At 41.2% G+C, this 10009-nt stretch overlaps 1 protein-coding gene across 1 annotated transcript in view; it reads left to right on the top strand.

Annotated features, from left to right (window-relative positions):
• SLC25A33 (solute carrier family 25 member 33) overlaps window positions 1–8130 on the top strand; it is a 33418-nt gene extending 25288 nt beyond the window's left edge. The window contains exons 4-7 of the mRNA XM_069479320.1: window positions 702–802; window positions 3315–3381; window positions 5977–6257; window positions 7409–8130. Of these exons, the coding sequence (XP_069335421.1) occupies window positions 702–802; window positions 3315–3381; window positions 5977–6257; window positions 7409–7611 (652 nt within the window). The 3' untranslated portion in view covers window positions 7612–8130. The remainder of the gene's footprint in view (window positions 1–701; window positions 803–3314; window positions 3382–5976; window positions 6258–7408) is intronic.
• The last annotated feature ends 1879 nt before the right edge of the window (window positions 8131–10009 follow it).

A 10009-nucleotide genomic window follows, 5' to 3' on the forward strand; every position in this document is an offset into this window, starting at 1 on the left:
TAATGGTAAGTAGTTAAGATCCTAAGTTGAAAAATACATTCTATGATTGGCCAATAGAAAAAAGAAGCATTTTTCTTGGCATTGCTGGTGAAAGAGCAGGAAGAATCCCAAGCAGCTCCTACTGCCCATCCTCAGCAAGACGGAAGACAGAAGGGGGGAAAGGGAACAGACAAGGGAAGATCAGAGGGTGGGGGGTGTGGCTGACCGGGAGGGTGTGTGCTGCAGGGAGGCTGCAAATGAAAACACTGTATGATGACTGTTCCTGTGTGATCCCGACTCATCCAAAAACAGTTCAAATTATATTTGACATTCTTATTTTGGTGTAAGGTGAAATAAGTGTGGTATAATTTAGAAATATTGTAAAATTTAAAAGTTATAGTGTATGTTGGTGCTTAAAGGATTAACATTTATCTAGAATGAAGAATGTAAAAGGACTTTGTCCATATAATACCAAAATGTCATTTTCCTCAATTATTTTGAACACCTCTATCATCACTGAGTAATCCCTGTAGGGGCAAGCAGGAGCTTCCTGAAAGTTCCTGCAGCAGGTTTTCGTCTTAGCACAGGTGTGGGCAAGCTTTTGGTTATGTGTCAACGTGTTTCCTGTATTATTTTCCTGAAGTTTTCGGATGTTGCAAAGGGATACACATATTTTATTGCGCCATAATGATTTCTTTATAATGTTCTCTTTGTTCTAACAGGGCTGTGTACTTTGCATGTTACTCCAAAGCCAAAGAGCAATTTAATGGCATTTTCGTGCCTAATAGCAATATTGTGCATGTTTTCTCAGCTGGCTCGGCAGGTATGTTACCCTAATGAACGGAGATAGTTTCTCACTTTCCTGAAGCATGTGTTCTGCCTAACAGTTTTTCCAGGAATTAAAAATTAGCTCCCTGGCTTCCTTAGCACCTAAAATTATTTTTCTGAAGTTTTGTGTTAGAACTGATAGAATATGAGTGTTTGAGAGCAATTTGTAACTTGATTTCATTTTCTTAGACCACTAAAGCTTTTTATTCTCCCTCAAAATTTACATGTTCTATGCATGCTACAGGCATTATGTTCTTAAAGGAATATTAATAGGTTGTTCATGTCTTTCTGTTTCCCCATTAAGTTATTTTCTAAAATTAAAGAAAGCTGCTTTCTTTGCACCTCCCACGGTGTCCAGCACACTTGTGTGCAGTCGGCACATCTGTCCCTAACAACTGGGTTGTCCGGTGCAGGTGCAGGGCTGGTGGTAGAGATTTTCAGTAGGGGCAATGACAGCTCGTGAAGCATCTATTCTCTTGAGGGAGTCATTCCATTTACTACAGAAAAGTCATAGCAGGACTTTCTCCAGGAAGTATTAAATATCTTAGAGAACTTAAGTAGGCATTATAAGCTTATAAGGTGTACACACCAGTTCTGTCAGCCTTTGTTACTCCAAATACAAGTATTAGCAACCCATCTGAAAATTTATAGGTAATAATTTCTGGACCCTGAGTAGAAAATAATGTTAAAGTTGCTTCTTCACACAAGGAAGCCATTTCTACTGAATAAGGAGCTCTGGCCAGCCACAGTGGCTCACTCCTGTAATCCCAGCACTTTGGGAGGCTGAGGCAGGAGGATCACTTGAGGCCAGGAGTTCGAGACCAGCCTGGGCAATATAGTGAGAAAAAAAATTAGATTGGGGCCGGGTGCGGTGGCTCACGCCTGTAATCGTAGCACTCTGGGAGGCTGAGGCGGGAGGATCGCTCAAGGTCAGGAGTTCAAGACCAGCCTGAGCAAGAGTGAGACCCCCGTCTCTACTAAAAATAGAAAGAAATTATCTGACCAACTAAAAATATATATAGAAAAAATTAGCCGGGCATGGTGGCGCATGCCTGTAGTCCCAGCTACTCGGGAGGCTGAGGCAGGAGGATCGCTTAAGCCCAGGAATTTGAGGTTGCTGTGAGCTAGGCTGATGCCAGGGCACTCACTCTAGCCCAGGCAACAGAGCGAGACTCTGTCTCAAAAAAAAAAAAAAAAAAAAAAAATATCAGATTGGGCGTGATGGCTCACACCTATAGTCCCAGCTACTCAAGAGGCTGAGAGATAGGAGAATCACTTGAGCCTGGGAGTTCAAGGTTGCAGTGAGCTGTGATTGTGCCACTGCACTCCAGCCTGGGCAACAGAGAGAGACTTTGTCTCTAAAAAAAAATTAAAAATAAAAAACAAGTTGCTCTGAGGAGGAAATACAGAGTTCTAAAACAGGTCGAGGTTTGTTTAATAGGCCAATAGTAAGTTAGCCATAAATTAAAGCTATCAATCAGTTTGTAACTTTTGCAGAGTTAGAAGAACGCTGCTAGATAAAGCAGACCTCAAGGGAGTTATTTAAACTAGTATCTTCCTAGTGTGAAATTAATCTGCTTGCTCAGCACTATAGAGGGCATTAGGTATTAGAGAAGAGGCACCATGTCTCAGACTAATACCATGGTGTTTCTTTTTTTGATTGGTCTGGAATGATTAGCAGTGTTAAGATGGGGAAGGCTTACTGAAAAAGTAGTTCCTGTAAGCACATAGTCTTAAAAATTCAATATCCTTACATGATCAGGTTTTAAGTGTAGATTCAGATAAATGGAGATTTAGTTGCTTGTATGCCAAGTTAGGTATAGGATAACATTTTGAATTAGATCATCAACTTTTAAAAACAAATTATTTCTCCGTCTGAAGCTTATAGATTGAGTTTTAGGATAGTTTCTTGTTTAGCTTAGGAACCACATTAATAGAAATATCAACAGCACCACCTAGAGGTTGAAAAGACTACACAGGGCTCTAGAAAATTGAGAGAAATTTATTTTACACCCAACAATACCAATAGGTGTTAAACTTTAGGAGACTAAAGCTTCCATCTACAGTATAGAAATGTAACTGTGTCCTACTACCCGTTTTATCCATTGGGCTTTTCTTTTTTTTTTGGAGACAATCTCCCTCTGTCACCCTGGTAGAGTGCAGTGGCGTCATGGTAGCTCACTGCAACCTCAAACTCCTGGGCTCAAGAGATCCTCCTGCCTCAGCTTCCTGAGTAGTTGGGACTACAGGCACACTACACTACACCTGGCTAAATTTTCTATTTTTAGTAGAGATGAGGTCTCACTCTTGCTCAGGCTGATCTCGAACTCCTGAGCTCAAGCAATCCTCCTACCTTGGCCTCTTAGAATGCTAGGATTACATGCGTGAGCCACTGGGCCTGGTCTCCATTGAAATCTTGATTTTCAAAGTTTATCATATGATATAGACATCTTTAGTAAGCATTGAATGTATAGTGATGATGACATTTTTGGGTTTTTTTCTTCCAGCTTTTATCACAAATTCCTTAATGAATCCTATATGGATGGTTAAAACCAGGATGCAGCTAGAACTGAAGTAAGTTATTAATTGTTTCTTCCTTAATATAAGAATTCTTGGGGATTTTTTTGTCTTCCCCCAATTCTAGCTATGGAATGAGATATTCAAGGGCTGTCCAGAATGTATCCAGCCATGTAATGTGTTCTCATTATATTGACAGTGGCTGGATACTTTCCGGACAGCTCGTGTACAGAGTCCTTAGCTATCCCCTTCCTCGTTTTCTCTGAATCTAAGCCTATGTAGAAATGCCTTTTGCTTTGAGGTTTGTATTGCAAGCATTGTGGGGAGATAGGGCCAACAGGTAACAAACTAGGGAAGACAGGAAGTTCTCTCAGCAGGGTCCCTGATCTGTAGTCCTGACTTCTTTCTTAGACCCCTTTGCAGGCCCCACCCCCAAGTTGAAGTGTTGTAGACTCTCCTCCAGACTAATGGGAAGGTGCCACTAAGGGCAGAACGGTAAATGCCTTTAGCCCTTAGCAGGATGGTTTTAGTCTCTAAGACCCTCAGAAATACTTATGCCCTCAGTGTTCTTTTTTTTTTTTTTTTTTCCTCTGCCTGAATAGAATAGCCAGCCAGCCAGCCAGGGGTTCTTAAACATCTTTTTTGTGCTGTGAATTCCTTTGGCAGTCTGGTAGAGCCTGCAGGCCCTTTTTAGAATAAGGCTTTTTAAAGTACAGTTAGCTCTGATATGGTCGTATGCTTCTTAACACACTAAGTAACAAGATCTAGCAGCAGTCCAGTAACTACTGTAATTTTTCAAAGAAGCGATGATGATAAAGTGTCCTGTGATGTTTGTGACAAATGTGATATCTTTGTGTAAAATCATAGGTACGGCCAGGCACAGTGGCTCATGCCTGTAATCCTAGCACTCTGGGAGGCCGAGGTGGGAGAATTGCTTGAGCCCAGGAGTTTGAGGTTGCAGTGAGCTATGATGATACCACTGTACTCTACCCAGGGCAACAGAGTAAGACTATCTCAAAACAAACAAACAAACAAATAAACAAAATCACAGGTACTGCTAATCCTACTGTGGCCTGTTACCTACATTCATGATTGAAGTAATGCTGATTTCTGTTAGAGAGTGGGGCCAAAGATACCATTTCCTCCCCAGTCCAAGTTCAAGGAACTGCCGGAATTCTATCAGAGATCTTCTGTGTTACTATGTTGCCTAGAAATGTGTGCACTGGAAACTTCCAGCTAGTCCTGTCTGACCTTCATCCTCCTCTAAAGAAAGGAGATGGGAAAGCCCCAGGAAGGGTAGTTAGGGCCTGCCTCAGTAGGCATTGGTCTTTGACTCCAGATTCCCCCAGCCCATCCTACCAGAAAGCCTTCTGAAGTGCATCAGGTCTGATTTGAGCAGATTGCTCAGAATCCTTCAGTGAATCTCAGTTACTCTCAGGGGGGAATCACAATTCCCTGGCTTAGCATTCAATGGTCCTTTGAAATTTTCCAAAAATATCATAGACTCTTATGCTTCCATCTCGCTGAGTGTGCTGTCCCTCACCAGGAATCCCTTTTCCCCTTCTTGGTTGTGCTGACACCTCCCCTGGAAGCCTTTGGAAATCACTCCCAATTCTAAGTGTTCACATAGTTTCCTAATACAACTTCGGTTTAGCAACAGATAAATGAGGCCATCAGCTGAGGTCCTTTATATGCATACTGTTCAATCTACCTAGTAATGATCATGCACAGAACATTTTAGAACTTTGTTCAGGTGGGCTTTGTTAATATTTGTCTCTGAACAGTGGATATTTGTTTGCACTAGTCACTGGGGAAACAGCAGGGAACAAGACCTAGTTGCTGCCTTCTAGATGCCTACAGCTGTACAGAAAATAAATAAAAAGAATTATAGTTTGGTGGGATAAGGGGCCTGAGGTGCTACTGGACTCTGGAGGTCACCAAATGCAGTCCAGGCTGGGTGAGGAGAGCAGAGGTTGGGAGGTCCTCCGGAGGCAGCAGCATCCACCCTAGCGTCTGAATAGCCAGGTGGAGGCGCAGTGAAGAGTGCTTTGGGCGGAGGGCGTTTCGTGTGCAGAATGAAAGCATGGTTAGTTCTGGGGAGCTGTAAGACAGGAAGTCTCCATTTGGAGACAAGAGCAGTGAGAGAGACCACCCTGTACTCACCAGCCTGTCAGAATTCTGGTGAATTTCCCTTCAGTATTTTCCTATTTGTATCATAATTATAATCATCGTTCACATACAATTTTGTCCTCCTTTCTGCTGAAAGCACTCCCTGTATCTCACTGTTGTCATGACTATTTTAATCGGGTAGATGTACTATAATTTACTTATCTACGCCTATTAGATATTTGGATTGTTTTGATTGTAGTAGAGTTATGGTTCCTCTGTGAGGAACGTCATCCTCGGTATAGCTCTTTCTCAAATTAGGTCAAAGCCTGTGACCGTGTTTTTGTGACTCCCAAAACAGATGCCTGTGCTCTCCTGTGGGCCTGCCAGGTGTCTAGCTAGTTGGCCTGGCCTCACAGTGGCCGACACATTTCTCCTACTGTATAATTTCTCTGTATGTTCCGTCACTGTCTTTTGTGACTTGTCAGGGGAGTCGGGCTCACTGCAGTATCTTTTAACAGCCTGCCATTGATTTCCTTCATGCAGGGTGAGGGGCTCCAAGCAGATGAACTCGCTCCAGTGCGCTCGTTACGTCTACCAGACGGAGGGCATCCGTGGCTTCTATAGAGGATTAACTGCCTCTTATGCTGGAATTTCAGAAACTATAATCTGTTTTGCCATTTATGAAAGTTTAAAAAAATATCTGAAAGAAGCTCCATTAGCCTCTTCTGCGAATGGGACTGAGAAAAATTCCACAAATTTCTTTGGACTCATGGCAGCTGCTGCTATTTCTAAGGGATGTGCCTCCTGTATTGCTTATCCACACGGTATGTTTTGTTTTTTTCTTCCAGAACAGCAAAACAGTTGTCAGGTTAGTCCTTTGTCAGTATACCTAGAGCTCTGTAGCACAAACTGAAACACAGATACCTGCAGGCAGGGTAAATGAGTACGAGTGGAACTGGCTTTCACTGCATGGACGTGGGTCACGTGAGTAGTGGGAACCTTACTCAACTCTAACTGATTGTGGCCAAAACTTGCTGTGCAGAAATGCAGGCCCTGTGTTGCTGAACTTCTTATACTTTTAAAGAAGCCAAAAATCTGGATTTTATTTAAAATTCTTTGATTCAAAAAAATTATGTAGGAGCCAAACTTAAACACATGGCTTCTACTTTGAATGGGGTGCCGAGTAAGACTACTTTGGGTAAGTTTACTTTTAAAGAATTATAGAATTATCATCCTACTGGCCTACTTCAAAAAAAATGCTTAATTTATTGTGCCATGAAAAACAGGTTTTGTTTTCAGAAGCCTCCTTCACAGTTAGCTATGACAAATGCACATGGTCAACTCAGTAACAGTATTGAGTCCCCATTGTGTGCTGGGGCACCAAGCTAGCCCCAAAGGGCCTATGGAGAAGAGGTTGGTGATGCCTTCTGGGGCCTGGGGTCTGTGTGACAGGCAAGAGTGACAAATGTCCAGCTGTGGGTGCCTGTGGCAGGGAGAAGGGCAAAGGCTTGAAAAGGGAACCAGGAGGTGGCTGTTAAGCTGGACAGAGTGGAAAAGGATTTGAGGAAAAGGAAGAGAAAATTTAGTACAGGAAAATAATTTGTCAAAGATATTGCCATACTTAATACAAATTACACCTTCAGTGAAATTAATGTTTGTTTAATTGGGAGTAGAAAACCATGAATTATTTTAAAATTAAGTCCCACTCAACTAAGCCTTTTTTTAACCCCTTAAAAGTTATTTTATACTTTTGTGTGTGTGTGTGTGTGTAAATATCCCTAATTGACCAATTCCCAGAGTTGGAAAACGTTCTAAAAGAACTTTTCTTTGCCTGTCTAGGTATATGACTATTTTGTCCAAATAGAGCCAAGATGGCAAACAGACATAGTTGGACATTGACAATTATAGAGTTGTGTGCTTTGGATTCTTTCTCCATTTTACTTGTAGCATAAAAGTGGTATTTCTCTCTCTGCAGAAGTCATAAGGACACGGCTCCGTGAGGAGGGCACCAAGTACAAGTCTTTCATCCAGACGGCACGCCTGGTGTTCCGGGAAGAAGGTTACCTTGCTTTTTATAGAGGACTCTTTGCCCAGCTCATCCGGCAGATCCCAAATACTGCCATTGTGTTGTCTACCTATGAGTTAATTGTGTACCTGTTAGAAGATCATACTCAGTAACAGGCACAGAAAATTGTGCTCTAGAAGAATAAAACTGAAAAACTCTAGAGAATTTTTTTTCCATTGATGTTTAGAATGTTTGAGACTGAAACAGGGAAGGCCATAAAATAATCTGGTTGTATCACCTGTTGGACATTTCCTTTTGGATTCGTGCTTTCTGGAAGGTTTCAACTCATTAACGTTAATAGTTAATTATAACTTTTTTTTTTTTTTTTTTAACTTAAGAGGATTCAGGATTAAGCAGCAACTAAATTAAATCATGCTATTTAAGTATACATTTGGTTTGTGTCCTCTTTTATGCTCACTGTACTGTAAACTGTGGCTAAGGACTTAAGTATTTCAGTGAAACATGCCCTAGAAATGCAGAGAAGGATAAAGTCAAAATACATCTTGTTTCTAATCTGACTGCTGGACAGGGAAGAAGTGTCACATTTGGTGGTGCTGTGTGTACCAGGACAAACTTACTAGTTGTTTCTCTCTTCTGTACATTTCCAGTTCTTCATACAGATTGATAATCTAAACTTTCAGGATGCTGAGATGAAAAAAATAATTATAACTTTCTGACATTAAATATTTTAAACTATAAAAATTTTCCTGAAGTTATGCTCTTTTTCTTCATTTAAACCAAAGGCAAGAGCTTTTATCAGTTGCTTGGCTCCTGGAGGTCAAGCCCAGGTACCTTGTAAGTGTGTTACAGCACAGCCTCCCAATTCCGCTTTCAATGCAGAGTTGTGACCAAGAAAAGCTGTTCTCTGTGAGGTCTTTCACCCTGTTCTTACATCTGTGCTCTTGGAGAAAAGGAGCACAACACAGGACTGTTGCCCACCCCTTGGAGAGTTTGCTTTTATTCTGATGGGAGGTGCTGGTATTGTTTAAATACTCCAGTTCAAAGTTATAAAATTACCAGAATTTTACCCCCTCATTTTTAAAGCAAATTTAATAACGGAACAAAAAGATGGTAATAAGACAGAAAGCAGGTAAAACCAATAGTCTTCCATTAGTTTTCCCTGGAATTTGAGTGTGTGGTACATGAAGGCTATTTTTCAATCTGAACATCCGTAAAGATTGTTCTAATACTGATGCGTTGTAGTTTCGGATCCAATTGTGGAAACTCTGGCAGGGGTAAGAGGAGGATATTTCCAAGTTGTATTTAAATTGAATTTAATTTTGTTCACCTTTATATAGTCATAAGGGAAGATAGCTGGTATTCTTCTACTGTCTAGTATAGTTTGTGTCAACAACTTACCTCGAAGTCACAATGAGTGACTTTAGTAAAGCTCCAGTGCTTTCAAATGAATGACAGTAAAGCGATTTCCAGAAACTCATTTTAACTCTTTCATGGTGGCACTTAGTGACATTTTAATATTCACATTCCTATTTTAGTATTCGTATTTGATGATACTTAGCAACATCCTCCTATTTTAATATCCATATTAAAACCTGGATTTTCCCCCAAGATTTTTATCTAATATGAAGGTTAAAAAATTGGTTGTTAATTTTCACTGAAAAATTCTTGAATGAATAAATTTGATGTTGACCTAGTATAATTTAGTTCTCTGCTTCTCCTGTACCAGGGCATTGAAATAAACTCGAGCACCCAAAATGGGAAGACAATAAGCAGGAAAGAAGTGCTAAAGAGGCTTGTTGGATTTGAAAATCGGAAATATCACTGTTTGAGCTGTTAATGGAGAAACCCCATCATTTATTTCTCATCTTCATAAGCTTAGTCATTTGGATTTCATTATTTTGAAGTAATCATATATATACATGCATGCACACACGTTACACGTTTTAAAACCCTCACTCCATACCCAGTATGTGCCAGGCACTGTGCAAAGTGTTAGGTATCTTCTCATTTAATTCCGACAATCTTGGAAATATTGTCATCATCCACATTTTTTTTTTTTTTTAATCAGTCTCCCTCTGTCACCCTGGGTAGAGGGCAGTGGCGTCATCATAGCTCACTGCAACTTCCAACTCCTGGGCTGAAGCAATCCTCTCCTCAGCCTCTGGAGTAGCTGGGACTACAGGCGTGCACCACGACCACGACACCCGGCTAATTTTTCTATTTTTAGCAGAGATGGGGTCTCACTCTTGCTCAGGCTGGTCTCAAACTCCTTATCTCAAGCAATCCTCCCGCCTAGGCCTCCCAGACTGCTAGGATTACAGGTGGAAGCTATGCCTTGGTTGTTCATTTATCTGCTCATGGCTGGTGAGAGCATCAGGACTGCAAATGGAAAGGCCTTTGCTTGGATATTCACTTCCAAGAAAAAGGAAGTCCAGTCCATACTCAAGTCAACCCTTAAGGGTTTTTTCTGGGTTCCTTTCACTCTTCCAGCCCGTCCTTCTCAGCCAGTGAATGTGCACGATTAAGGTGGGGACAGATGAACTGGGGGGT

Source organism: Eulemur rufifrons, chromosome 8 (assembly GCF_041146395.1).
Source record: "Eulemur rufifrons isolate Redbay chromosome 8, OSU_ERuf_1, whole genome shotgun sequence".
Taxonomy (NCBI): Eukaryota; Metazoa; Chordata; class Mammalia; order Primates; family Lemuridae; genus Eulemur; species Eulemur rufifrons.